The sequence below is a fragment of the Prinia subflava genome, chromosome 1 (genome assembly GCF_021018805.1).
Source record: "Prinia subflava isolate CZ2003 ecotype Zambia chromosome 1, Cam_Psub_1.2, whole genome shotgun sequence".
Lineage (NCBI taxonomy): Eukaryota > Metazoa > Chordata > Aves > Passeriformes > Cisticolidae > Prinia > Prinia subflava.
In genome coordinates, this window is record NC_086247.1 from 14,963,201 (window position 1) to 14,977,235 (window position 14,035).

The window sequence follows — 14,035 nt, forward strand, 5'->3', positions numbered from 1 at the left end:
GGACGGGTATCAGAGCGCGGGCGGTAACGGGACGGTTCATCGCTCACCCTGGGAACCGCCTGCCCACCGCCTCAGCACCCGCACACGAACGGGGGCACGGGCAGAGAGGTGATACTAAAGCTGCGGAGACCCCGAGCAGGGCTGGGGTCTCCCGAGGGCGGCAGCTACTGGCGCGCGTGGGTCGCGCCTTTTATCGCCACCGCCACCTTTTCCGATCCCGCGGGGCACCGCGGGTCCCGGTGACAGCCGCGGGCACGGCCGCCGCTCCCGCGGGCCGCGCTGGGGGCGCGCCTGTGGCCTGCGGCTATCGCTGCTCCAGCCCGGCGCGGGTCCCCGCGGCCGCGGGCAGACGCGGCCCCTCGGCCCGCCCGGCTCGGCGGGCCCGGCCCGCGCTGCCCGTGGCCGTGGCCCGGCGGCGGGCGGAGGCGGCGGCGGGGGGCGGCGCGGGCCGCGCGGCGGGGCCGCCTGCACTGTCTCTTTAAGGGCGCTCCGTCTGGGGTGGCGCTTTCCTCCGCGAAGGCTCCTTTGATATTAATAGTGTTGGTGTCTTGAAACTGACGTAATGCGGGGAGACGGAGGTCCTGACAAGCGATAACAGTCCCGATAACGCGCCGGCCGCCCCGCGCTCCCAGGCCGCCGCCTCGCTGCCGGCGGGGCCGCCGCGCCGTGCCCCGGCCCGCGCCCCCCGGCCCGCCGCGCCCCCGCCCCCGCGCCGCACCGCACCGCCCGCCGGCGGGCCCGTCGCCCCCTCCCCGCCGAGCGGGGCCGAGGGGGGAGGCAGCGGCGCCGCGGCCCCCCGCCCCCCCCACTCCCCGGCCACCGCCACATAATCCGCGTCCAACTCCGCCGGCAGCAGGAGACGGTTCATGGCTCGCGCCGCGGCTCCACCATCTTCCAGGCTGCCGGGGCTGTTGCTGCCGGTTAATCAACAGGTAAGCGCGGGGGGGCGCGGGCGGGGGCGGCGGGGAGGGCGCCGCGGCCGGCGGGCCGGGCGGGGGCGGCGCGGCGGCGGCGGGCGCGGGGGGGGCGCGCGCGGGGCGGGGGCGCGGCGCCCGCGGCAGCGTGGCGCGTGCCCGGGGGGGCAGCGGGGGTGCACCCCCCCAAAAAAATACCCCCCCCCCAAAAAAAAATAAAAACAACAACAACAACAAAAGCGGAGGGTGGGTGAGCATAATCTCAGGCAACGGGGGCTGCTCGGATTTCACAGGCTCCTCTCGGTGCATCCCCCCCCCACCCGCGCCCCCCATTCCCCCCGCCGGAGGGTCAAAGCCATGTGTCATGGCTGGAAATTGGCGACTTCAAAACGGCGGTAGCCCCGCTGGAGTCGGGAGGGTCAAGTTCAGCGGCGGCGGCGGGCAGGGGGAGCAGCCCCCCGGCGCGGAGGCGGGGAGGGGAGCGGCGGCGGCCGCGGGCTGGTGCGGCTGGCTCTGCCCTCCCTCCGCGCCGCTCCGCGCCTTATCTCCGCGGCCGCCGGTTCCGCGGCACCGGGGCGCTCGGGGGGAGGGGAAGGGAGACGCGGGGGGTGGAAGTAGAAGACGAGCACAGAGGGTTCGCATCCGATGGGCTGCAGTCGCACAGTCTTGCCGCTCCTGCCGCTGCTGGAAGTTTTAATGGGGATCATGACAAGCGGGGCACAGAGACACCATCATGAAGAGTAGTAAGTTTGGGAAAAACTTTTTTTTTTTCCTTTTTTTATCCCGTTTGATTTTTTTTTCCCCTTCCTATTTTTCCTCTCCTTTCCCTGGGACACACCGGGAGAGGCCGAGTGCGGACCGGTGCTGCTCCGGTAGGAGGGCTTGGGATTCCTCCCGGTCACACCGGGTAACAGGCGACACTGTGGTGGTGATTTTTCTGTTGTTGTTTAGGTTTTTTTTTTTCTTTTTTCTTTTTTCTTTTTTTTTTTTTTTTTTTTTTTTTCAAATCAGAGGCAGAGAGACGTAAAACTTTTCCCTCTTAAAGGCGAAGCCCCACTGCCAGCGCTGCGTCCCCGCGCCCGGCTCTCCCTGCCTGCCACAACTTCGCGGAGCGTCTCACCTCCCCGCCCCCCGGCCCGGGGCTGCGGTGGGGGCTGCCCCGCTGCACCCCCCCGTGTGGCTTTCCGAAGGCAGGAATGAATGGAGGCGAGGCCGGGCTGCAGGGGCTGCGCGGCGGCGGGCGCTCCGCGGCCCGGGCTGGGCGATCGCGGGGCCGGGGCCGCGCAGGGTCCGGCCCGGGGGCTGCGGCCGCTGCGCTGCCCTGGGACGCGAGCGGCTCCCCGACGGGGCTTGACATTTCGGAGGCTTTGTTTATCTGCCTCCCTTCTGCAAATCACGGCGCTCAGACACCCCGGCACTCCTACGCGGGTTCTAGTGGGGCCCGCTAGTCTCCTTTATCTTTTTTTTTCCACGACCGGTTGTGCTTTCTCTCTGCAAATGGCAAACTTCTCCAGTGCACTGGCTGAGCTAAGCTAACCAAGTGATAAGCTGGAGAGACGTCTCCCCTCCATCACTTGTTCTCTGCCAGTGCTAGCACCTTGCCTGGTAGAGCAGGAGCCGGGTCACCCCAGCACCCTTTGGGAACCAAGGCGACAAATCCCTTCCGAGGGGGAAAGATTGTCTAGTAAAGAAAATGTAAGCTGTTCTGCAGACTATGCTGCCTTCACTGCCTTTACAGTGCACAGCACATTTTGAATGTTGATGGAAAGAGACAATAATTTAATGCGTTTCAGATTATATTTAATTGAGTTGAGCAAGTCTCTCAAGGAACCATCAAACTTTTTTGTCATTTGGGCTTTCGTCTTCAACTATGCTACTGAATCCTATGAATGTTGGTGGCATCATGTTACTTTCCTGTTGGTTTTAGTAAAAGTTGAACATTTAGAGAAGACTGCCAGAGTTAAAAATGCAAGGGGCAGCAAAGGAAAGTAGTGGTAAGCGCCAGTTCCTGACGTGGACAAACTGAGAATAAAAGTTACAGTAGTCTTCCGAACTGCAGTCTGGGTTTGCTTCATGTTCACAATCTGTGTGTTAGGTTAGACAGCTCTCTCAGATATTCCACCAGAGTGACATTTAAAAAAAACCTCCAAAAGAGTGAAGGTTGTTTTGTTTCTTGGGTTTTTTTTTAAGTAATCTGGGTCTCTGAGTAAACACACGGTTTGCTTGAGAACATCAACTATTTCCTGTAAATTGTGATGCTGACAAGACTGTCTGGAAATGATATCAACACTTTGAAAGATTTTTTTCTTTCTATTTTAACCACTGAATGAAAGTCTGTTAATAATATGGTCAAACCAAACAAGTGGAACCTTTCTCTGTAAAGGTGAAAAAAAAGTATTTTTCTTTTTTCCTCTTGAATAATGTATACCTGCCTGAGGTTTTCCACAAACAGTCAGTGATTCTGAAGTTCAGTAGTGCATCAGTGCCAGTATACAAGTTTGTCCTCAGACTGTGACAACAGAAGTCTGCTTCACCTTTTTAAAATCAAGGGAGATTAGACGTGAGAAAAACAGACAGTTTGTAATCCACCCTGTTCTGTCTGATTATCGCCTTTTTTTTTTTTTGGTTGCATATAATAACTTTCTCTGTTTGAAACTTTGCATATACATAGTCACAACAAAGTAAGTTAAGGGCAAAGTTGCATCAGCTTTTAAGTTTACATGTATTGCCTGTGATCCTCTGAAACAGACTCCAAATAACACTGAGCAGTCTGTGCCTGTGAGAGTATGGCTTTTTTTTTATTTCACAGCACTGTTAATAAAGGAAAAGAATGTAAATGACAACTTCACAGATCTGAGACTTCTTTAGGCATCAAACACGATGCAGCCAGGTTATCCTTTCATGTTTTTAATGCATTTTTAGTATAATTTATATGGTAGCTTTATGGGTTGACTTACATTTTTATCAGTGAGAGTAAATTCAGTAACATTGGATGAATCCCTAGCAGGATTATTTTCCATAGTGTCTTCTCTAGCATTTGTAGTAAACTTTCACGGTGCACACTATTATCGTGTATGCTCTGGCTAAGTGTAAAGAATGCTCTTATCCACATATCATGATAGTGCATTTATAACAGCAAAGTACTAATTCTTGTCTGTGGACTTGAGTGTCTGTGACATGCAATTGTTTCTTGTCAAATCTGTGTATTCCAGTCATATTATATTTTAATGCTAGTTGACACACTGGGTTTTATATTTTCAAAGCATTGTGCAAACAATGACTAATTACTTTCTGTTCATGCGAATAACCTCTTTTAGCACTTTATCAGGCAGTTGCTTTGAAATAAAACTATTTTACATTACAGTGCGAAAGAGTTAAAAAATTAGCAGAGACATTTAGGAAAAAACCCAAAATGTAATTACAACCAGGCAACTTTTGGTTCGTATTTAAATTTTTCTTTTTATGTGGAACTTTTCTTCTAAGGCTGGGGGGGCTGTATGTGTATGAATATTTATGTTTCTTACAAACTCTTGACAATATTTTAATGTAATAATCTTAATAGAAACATTCTCAGATCTTAACTGAAGCCACACTGGCAGTATCGCTTTAATAAAGGTTTGTGGGTAACACCAAATATAACTTTGTGAGAAAGTTTATGGTTAAATATTTTTGAACATGATAGGCTGGGAATCTGACAACCCTTTTTGTTAGGTGAAAGTATAGTGGAAATAAATTACATTTTTAACACAGTTTCAGGTAGAACAAACTGCCATCTGGTAGTAAAAGTATTGGCCTTGAACAGAAATAGGTTCTGATTAAGGTATTCTAACTGGTGTGTAAAATGAAGCTATTCATTCAGTAAACTGACAACTTTCCAGTTGGTGTTTGCCCTTACTTAATTTAGTTTCCTCAACACAACTAGTGAGGTAGCCTGGGTCTGCTTTTGGCAGTCCTGGGCAACTGTAAACTTGTATATATTTGTCCCAAATATTACACCTCACGAGTTAAAAAAAATAGCAGGCAGGTATGAGGAAAAAAAAAAAGTGGGTTTTTTTTTTGTTTCTGAAACTTTCTCAAATTCTTACCTAGTAAGAAAACAATGCTATTTTCAAATACTGGTGATTAATACTATAACCAGTGTAGTCTGCACCCATTTATTGTATAAATACCATTGCCTGTTGACCTTTGGATACATTAATTACAGTATATCTGGTCTTGGTTCTATTATTTTTGTCTGTCCAGAAGATAAATAAAGGTGCCCTTTCCAGTCCTTCTGGAGAACTTTTTTTCTTGGTATTGTCATGAATTATGCAGTTCTTTTTTCTGCCGTGTGCCAATGAAGTTCTCTTTTGACTTTAAAAGATAAGCCTGCATCCCAAGAGAGAATATTTGATTATTTTAAAACTATCTGTGCTTCAGTTTTTATGGTAGGTACAAGCTTTCTGGGCTTTGCTTTTTTTGGATTGTGTGTTTGCTAATTAAAAGAAAAGCACAATGAGTTATATTACATGATGTGAAGGATTAAAGTACAATTACAGCATTAAATAGTAAATGTTTACAAGGGCAAGACATGCAACTACATTTTTCAGATTATGCTTATTATTCACTCCTTGATGTTATTTTGCACCTAATCAATAAAGGGCCTTCCAGAACGCAGCTCCTTCGCCAGTTGTATATGTGCCCAGAACACAAGAAACGCTGCTGGGGCAGAGGAGCTCAGGGAGGGGAGGAAAGTGCTGGCATATTACTCTGACTTCTTGTCATGCAGACCAAGGCTCAAACGAAACACGGAGCAATGGGAGGATAGCTCCCCTAGTCTCGATTTAAATCCCCAGTGGACATTTTGTCACACACCAAAAGCGTTGCAAAACCGAACACCAGTCCACTTGACGTGTCATACAGAGTCAGAGGAGCCTCTGATTTGGGATCACGGGGTTGAGAAGACTATGATTTAGGTGAACTGGCGCAGCTGTGTGTAAGGAACTTATAGCCATTATGTTTTATTCATGTTCTGTGCTATCAGATTCTTATTTTCTGGTACCTTTAAAGTGGTTCTTTAAAATTTTATAATAACACCACCAATAATAGTGAAAAATACATCTAAAATTTAACAGAACTTGCCAGTACTTCTATCAGTGATTTTTAATATGGTCCTGCTGTATTAACTAAGGAATCTTATTCCTGCTGGGGATCTCTGTGTGTGGATTTAGTAGAGCTATTGGAAGAAAATGCTTCAGTAGATCGTGTGGCTGCCATGGGTGGCGCTTCCGTGGGACGTTTCTGCAGAACCCAGTTGGTTCCATCCCATAAAGTTCGGTGGAACTTTTCCGTCTCGTAAGGGATGTGTGTGAGTACAGCAGCTACAATAGGATTTTCTGCCTTGAAAATAGTTATTTTGAATTGCAAAGTTTATTCCTAATAGTAATTTTTACTTTCTTAGCTTCAGTTGATGCATGTCTAATTTCTCATAAGTCTGCTTTCTTTCCAGGCTCGGATCATCTTTTCTCTTTTCCTTTAAATGTATTTAAAAACATTTAATTTTTAAAATGTTACTAGCCCTTTAAAAACCTGTAATAAATGCTTTACAAGTGGCTAGACACCTTCCCTGGTGGTTTAATTTATACAAGCAGGAAACTTTCTCTCCTTCTTTCTCTCTCTTTTTCTTGTTTTCTTTAAACCAACTGACGTAATGCCAAGCTTTGCTTTAAAAGAACAGACAGAAGTAATTGGTAGCTTTTAACTTTTAATAATGTTCTGGATTGGTTTTAGTGGCCAAACTGCATTTTTTTTAAATATCAAGTAAAAACGGGCTTGTGGCCTGAGGAAGAAAGGCCCTGTTGATGCAGTTATTTTTATTCTTGTTTTTCAATCTGTTATTAAAAATCTTTCCTGCTGAGCTCTGCTGGATTTCTCCAATTGCTCTTTGTGATGGCTGGTGCATTTCAGGTTACGGTAACTTAAACTGTTTTCTGATTTTTACTTTTTTTTCCCCCTCACGGGCACTTTGAGATGCTTTAGCCTTTTTATTTGTTTTGTTTTTATTTGAATCCCCCCAGCATTCCTTCTGTCTTGTCCAGCACCTGACTCCTTCTTTCAGAAAAACAATTTATTTTGTTCCAAAGAGAAATAATATGTTAAACTTACCTTTGATGCCTGTTCAATGAATATTATTTTCCTAGTATGAGTGTGTTTTACACCTGTTAGTGACGCTGAGGACAGGATACTCACTAGCCATTGCAAGACACATAAGAGATCGTATCTTTCAGAGTGTCCACTTTCTGTGTGTTCTCCACCCCGTCTTAAAGCTAAACGAGATTTTAAAATACGTTTAGTAATAGTTTTAAGTGATCTGTATCTCTTCGTATAAAATCGATATTAGAAAAAAGAAAACCCAACAAAAGGATTTTTGAAAATAACTGTAAAATCCAGTCAACACATTTTTTCCTCATTTCCTAATTTTGTTCAGGGTTTTCTGTCTCTTTTCCTTAATTTCTTTTCTACATCTGCTGGGGTTTTGAGCACAAGCAAACTTTCTACAGTAGAAGACAGAGTTGGGCAATAGACTTTCTTGACGAAGTTGACGTCAGGACGACTTCATAAGTTGGCAAGTAGGAAAATCGTTCAAAGACTGAGTTGGCTTGTGCCAGTTTTCCCTTCCTTTAGGGGAGACACTCCACCCAGTAGGAGGTTACCCCACCCAATGTGGAGAGCTATAATTCAGTGGCAACACTTTAAATGTCAATCCTCCCTAGGGTTTAAACCCCAGACTTGTCTTGCCTCAATCTTTATATTTAATCTAACATTCAATCTGTTGAAGTAACATCTCATCTTCATAAGCACTTTTGGGGCCTGATCCTGCAATTCTCATTCTTGAAAAATACTCACTGTCGTCAAGGGGACTTTTGGATTCAGTAAAAGCTGCAGGATTGGCCTCTGCAGAGTTGTGTGTGTCTGTGTCTGTCTGTCTGTAAGATTGTGTCTGCCTGATGAATTCTGTATAGTCCATGTTGTTTAAGATAAAGTTGTAAAATACTTAGAAATCTGAAGAAGTCCTGGAGTAGTAATGCTGTAAAAGAGATTTTCCTCAATAAGTGAAGTGTATGTATTTTTAATGTAGCAATTTCCCTGGTTAAAATATGATTTTAAAAGGGTCCAACTCTGAAGAATTTAAGGCATTTTTACCTTTTTGTGCCCTGTATTTCTCTTTTTCATGCTGTAGACATATTTTTGAGTGCTGATTTTAGCAATTTTTTCTCTCTAATGGAAAATGAAAATCACGGCCTGTAGCTTAGTGCATTGGGATACCTGGGCAATACTGAGAACGTTCAAGGAAAAATTAGGTTTTGATATATTTTCAAAGTCAACGTGTAATTTTTATAGGTGCATTTTACTTCGTTGTGTCTATTCTCAAGCTTTCTTTTCAGATCTCCCATTACATTTAGCAAAGCTGACAATGCAAGAGGGAATGTGTAATGTGATGTTGTAAAAATGTCACAGAAAAGATCGCTGGTGTGTTCACCTCTCTGTATTTTGAAAATATTCCAGCATTTTTAGTTTACTAATAGATCTGGGAAAAAAAGTCTGTAAAAGATGATGCTACAAATCATCAATGCACTTAGGTTTCTCAGCAAGATTTACTTAAACAGTGTGCTTCAGTTTTGCCTCAAACCATTTCAAGCCATCTCTGATCCAAGAATGTACCAGTTCTTGGTTCCTGGAAGATTAAGCATGACAGTTTCTATTATATAATGAACAGCAGTATTGTTTGAACAAAGGTAACATATTTTGATTTGTGTACCTTTTTTTGGCAGCTGGCACTAGAGTGTGTCTAAAATGAGTGGTGATCTAACAGTGTAAATATCTGAATGTTCTTGAAACACGCTGTATAGAGATGTAGTGTTTAAATCATTGAATCTATCTTACCTATATTATATAGAATGTGTATGTATGTGTATATACAAAGCCGTAAATGGCGTGTTCTGCTATCTGTAGCCTTCAAATGTGTATCCTTTGGGTATTCCTGACCTACATTACAAAGTCTGCAGTCTGAAATACATACTGAAACTTTAAAAATTAAACATACAGCTTGATGGTTCACAAAAGAAAAAAAACCCAAAAAACCAAACACACCAAAAAGAAAAAAAAACAAAAAACCAAAAAAACCCACAACAACAAAACAAAAACAAAAAACACCCCAAAACAAACAAACAAACAAAAAACAAAACCCCCACAAAAACAAAACCACGGGAATTTTTGCTAGTAGTTAATTAAAAAGAGAGGCAAAAAAAAGGCATGGTCTGCCTAGCCAAAATAGCCAAATACCTTGCAGATTACTTTTGGATATTCCAGTGACATTACAGGGATTTTGTTTTGAAAAACAGAATCTCAACTTATCTAATAAAAGTTTCACATAGATCTTGAAGTTAAGTATTGCCTAAAATTCCTATATTCAGAATGTGGTTTAATGAAAGTTAAGTGAGTTAGGATAAAGCAGTTTTCTTTGGGGGTGAAGGGTTTCAGAGTTTCCAACATAGGAGTCTTCTTGACTTTCTCGCACACTCCTCTTGAGGCAGAAGCCGTGAGATGTGGAACATAATCCAAAACTTACTATGCAGGTGGAACTTCGCTTCCTGAATTCAGTTAATGAAAGAAAGATAACTCCAGTTTCCTAACCTGAACGTAGTTCGCTTTTCTATTTAGAATTCTCAGTGTTAGGTGTATTAAATGTACTCAGCAGACGTTGGCCAGCTGCAGTCACCGCGTACAAACCAAAAATGCAATACATGTTGATTGTTGCTGAGCCTTCTCCTCCTGCACAAATAGATATGGACACACACGCACACACACAATTAATAAACTAAACCTTGCCCCAAATACCTGGGGGAAAAGCTTGTGAAAATAGATTAGCCTTACCATGTGCCTCGCAGGTAAACAGTACCTGCCTCTGCTAGAGCGATGGGCAAGGAGAGCTGCTGAACAGAGTCTGCCTGCCCATGCCGCCCAGGCACTCAGCTCTGGAGGCTGAAATCTGGGGGCCCTCAGTAGAAATCCCACCTCTCATTTCAGCTGTTACAGTGGTGGGAAGGAAGAAACAGTAACTCATGTCTCTCATCTACTGTATATATGTTTTCTTTCTGTGGCCTGCTACACACATCTGAAATTTATGCCATCCAATTAGTCTCCTTTTACGTTCCTCAGATCCAGAGTTTTCTTTAGAACTAAACTCCTATTTGCATGTTACATCTATCATGAGAAAAAAAATAATGTAATGGATTAAATTAATCCTGTAATAGTTGTTTGAGCATACTGTAGGAATGTAAATAATTTTGTGGCATTGAGCTCATATTTCCAGTCTTATGGGGGGTAAGATCAGAAGTTATCAACAGCATATATCTGAGTCATTCAGCTACAATAAATCTTCTAACAAATACCCACCCTCTGCACACCCAGAGATATTCTCCAAGGCTGTTGAAACTCTGCACACACCTGTATCTTACGTATAAGTCCATATGCATGACTAGTAGATGTATCTTCACCTACAATCAGATTGTATGTTAGGCTACAGCAGCTGCAATCAAAGTAGTCTGTGGACACATAGTTTGATTGCTACTTGATTATTGCTGGCTGTGTGGCCCTCCAAGGTTGTCTTTTCCCCATAGAAAGTCCCAAAGAATGATTAGTTGAAAAGAAATGTGGAGTACAGCACTGACTCCAGCTCTGCCAGAACTCAGGATACAAAGCATTAAGTGCCTCATCAATATCAGGTCAGAAGTGATGGTGCATAATTCATTTCTGTGAGGTGTCATTCTGTCATGTGTAGGGTGCTCTGCCCCTGTTACTCTGTCTCTTTCTCCCTCATGCAGATCGCTCCCTTCAACTGCCCTACGCGCATACATCCATTCTAAAAATACATGGAAATGGAAGTCCATCTGTGTTGCATAATTTTTTACAAAAACACCAGTGTTTGTATTGTTCTTTCTCTGAGCCCTTAATGAGTTTAAAGAATTTAATGTGACTTAATGAGGGTTCTTATTCTGTTTCTGACACAGACACTAATGAGGGAAAAGTAGAACAAATTGAAACCCAACTTTTACTTGCTAGTTTCATGATGTCATCAAATACAGGATATTACAACTCCTGGAAAAATGTACAAATCTAGGCAAGAATCCATTTTGCATCACTGCCTTTCAGTTGTTTGTGACATGAAGTTTGCTAACAGAAAAACAAAGCTTAGCGTAACTTGATTTTTTTGTGTGTGTTTAGGATGGGGGTTTTTTTTGGCAAATGATTTTTGGAAAAGTGAATCTAACCTGCTTTGTCTGTCAGCCTGGCAGAAACTTAGATACCAGCAAAGATTAATCAAAGATTGACTAATCCCTCTGATTATGGCCCTGATCTGCCCCTGTACTTGGAAGGGACAAAACTTCTTGCAGCTTCATTTAGAGTAAGATCCAGTCCTCATTGGGCAACATCTCATTCTGTTGCAGCTTACTGAGAGGGAAGTATGATTTTTGGGGCTTCATGTTAAACGTACTGGAGTTTGGTACTTTACAGCAGTTCGCTGGACTAAGGACAAATTAACAATATTTTGTAAGGCGCCACCTTGCTTTTCTGTTGCCTCACTCAGGATGGTCAAGGAGTATTTCACTGCATAAAGCTGCTCTTCAGCAGGACCACAGTCAGTCTGTCACCTTTAAAAGTGATTATTGTGGTTGGAAAACAGTTCATTTCCCAAAGGGGAATGAAAACTAAAAGTGGGTTTAGGAAGTGCACCTGCTTCTGAGCCCTGCTGCTCCTCACTGGCTTCACGGGCATGCTTTTATCTTGTCCTCACCAACTTCTCTCCAAAAGGCTTGCAGAGATAGCAGTGAAGGACAGCAGTGTAGAAACAGTGGCTGAAGGTCTGGTGTGACAGGTACATATCTGTGCAAGGAGGCTCTAATGCCCTCACCATGTTACATGCCATGCCATCAGAGTCTTTTTGTCAGGCCAAGGGAAGTGGTGACTTCCATAATCCACAAAATGTGTGCTTTTGGTATAACCAAACTGCTGAAAATTGCAGCATAGTATATAAAATGTTTTTTTCTAACATCTGATTTTTTTTCGGCAGTTAGTATTTTTAACAATATCAGATAAATTGCACAATGTGCAATTTCTTAGGTTGATTAGGTTAATCCTTGGCTCTTCTGTGGAGAATATTATGGCTTTGCATTTTTTTTTTACAATTAGTTGTTGGCTTTATATTTTTAACTGCAACAAAAGATAGCTAAAAAACAATAATAATTTGAATTGGAAATATGGGCATTTTTGACCAACTTTCTTGAGCATTTTCATACAAACAGAAGAAGAAAGTAACTTGTTTCGTTGGTTTTTATGTATGTATATGTGTGTTTGTGTTGTTGTTCTTTATTTAAATAAAAGTTTTCATAATTTGGTAGTTCAGCACGCATGAGTATAATCTGAAAATATTTCTCACAAATATTCTGAGTTGAAGGCAGGTCTGAGTTGATAGCTTGTAGGCAGACAGAGTCTAGAGCCGCAAAACTATCTTCTGGAGTTTTAAACACTGGAAAGTAAGATTTATTGGACCTTAAATATCCCAGTGGTGCAGATTTATTTGGTGTTCAAGGCAGTCTCAGCTTACCTTTCCTTGGAGATTTGTTGTGGTACTGCATTATCTAAGGAACATTTAAAATCGCTTGTCCAGGGCTTTTTTCTTCAGTCGTTCCTCAATTTTTATTTGTGCATGTGAAAATCTTTACTAAGAAAGATGACCTGGCAGCTCTGCTGAACTTTACCCTGCAAAACATTTTACCTGAATAGGACAAAATTAAGCATCTGAAAAGCTGACATTTTAAAAGATTTTTGTATCTATAGTGATGCATGACAGTGGCTAGTTGTCAGTGGGAAGGAGCTTAAAAAAGAGTTACAGGAGAAAGAAGCAGCAGCTGTGGAATTTATTTTAATCAGGTGAATGAGACTCACGGTTAAGCAAGTTTTACCTTCTTGGGTCTTCAGAATTTATTGCCAAAAAGTCATATGCCTGAACAGAAGGAGAACTAAGATATTGTACAACCCACTATGACATGGAGTGTTCTTACTGCACATGAACACTGTTTATTTATTTTTTTCTCTCCAGTAAACTGTGACTTCTTTTGTCAGAAGAAATTTCAGATGAGCCCCTAACAGAGTAATTTAGCTGCCATAAACCCTGCACTCCTCACTGTATCTCTGTGCAGTGTGATGGTCTGTGCTAGTTTTCACAGAGTTGATGTGCTTTCAGTCTGCAATGGGGCTGCATTGACTTTACTTTTGCAGAAAAAGTACATTTTCTTAGAAAATGCACTACATAAAAGAAGGAAGGGCAAGGAGAACGGGGAGAGTGCTCTGATATACGAGCTGAGATTATGGATGCTGTAATGCTGTTTTTTTGTAGGACTGTAGGAAAATCACATTGGGACCAAAGTTCCTGTGGATTACCATGCAATATTTATTACCATTTTCCTGTGTTTTCCCTGGTTAGGATCTAATCCTTCAATGTCTGGAGCTGCATGGAGTTAAGAATTTGTCCATTCAGAGAGGAAAACCTTGCCAGCTATGGGATTTCACTACCTGTATTTATTTATTCCCCCTTCTAAAATTTCTGAGAGCAAGATGATTGAGAGTGAAAGACAGAGATGGAGGATGGGTAAACTGAAGGAGTAGCAGGGGCACACATCTGCTCAGTAAATAGTGTTTACTGATTACTGTTTACTGTCAAGCAGATTACTGCAGTTGTATTTCTGTGAAGCAACCCGCATGCAGCCAGTGCAAAGGAATGAAGCGAAGTCGTGTGCAATTCTGAGGTAACTAAAAGACGTGCTTGTGACACACTTCGAGCAAAAGCCATTTTCGGTTGCCCAGTACGCTCCTCGAACTCTGTAATTTCGTGAGTGACACATTGGATTATGAGCAGCCATCAAAACACTCACAGGCATCTTGTTTGGAAGAAGAATATGCTTGAATTAAATATTTGCAAGTCAGAGAAATATGTTGATTTGTTCTTTTAATTTGTCACCTTCCTGGTCTTTTTCAGTGTGTTTGATAGTTACTCAATTTTGGAGTTTATTTAAAAGAGATGA

General features: G+C 43.2%; 1 protein-coding gene across 4 annotated transcripts in view; it reads left to right on the forward strand.

The window, feature by feature from the left end:
* The first annotated feature begins 779 nt into the window (after nt 1–779).
* TRPS1 (transcriptional repressor GATA binding 1) overlaps nt 780–14,035 on the forward strand; it is a 213,607-nt gene continuing 200,351 nt past the window's right edge. For 2 of the 4 annotated variants that reach the window (XM_063423125.1, XM_063423339.1), the window contains exon 1: nt 1,356–1,657. Coding sequence is in view for 1 of the 4 variants with exons in the window: in XM_063423339.1 (XP_063279409.1) it covers nt 1,648–1,657 (10 nt within the window). In the remaining 3 variants the exon portion in view is untranslated. Of the gene's footprint in view, nt 933–1,355; nt 1,658–14,035 lie in introns of those variants that run through there. The other 2 variants (XM_063423194.1, XM_063423413.1) reach the window with 2 other exon arrangements.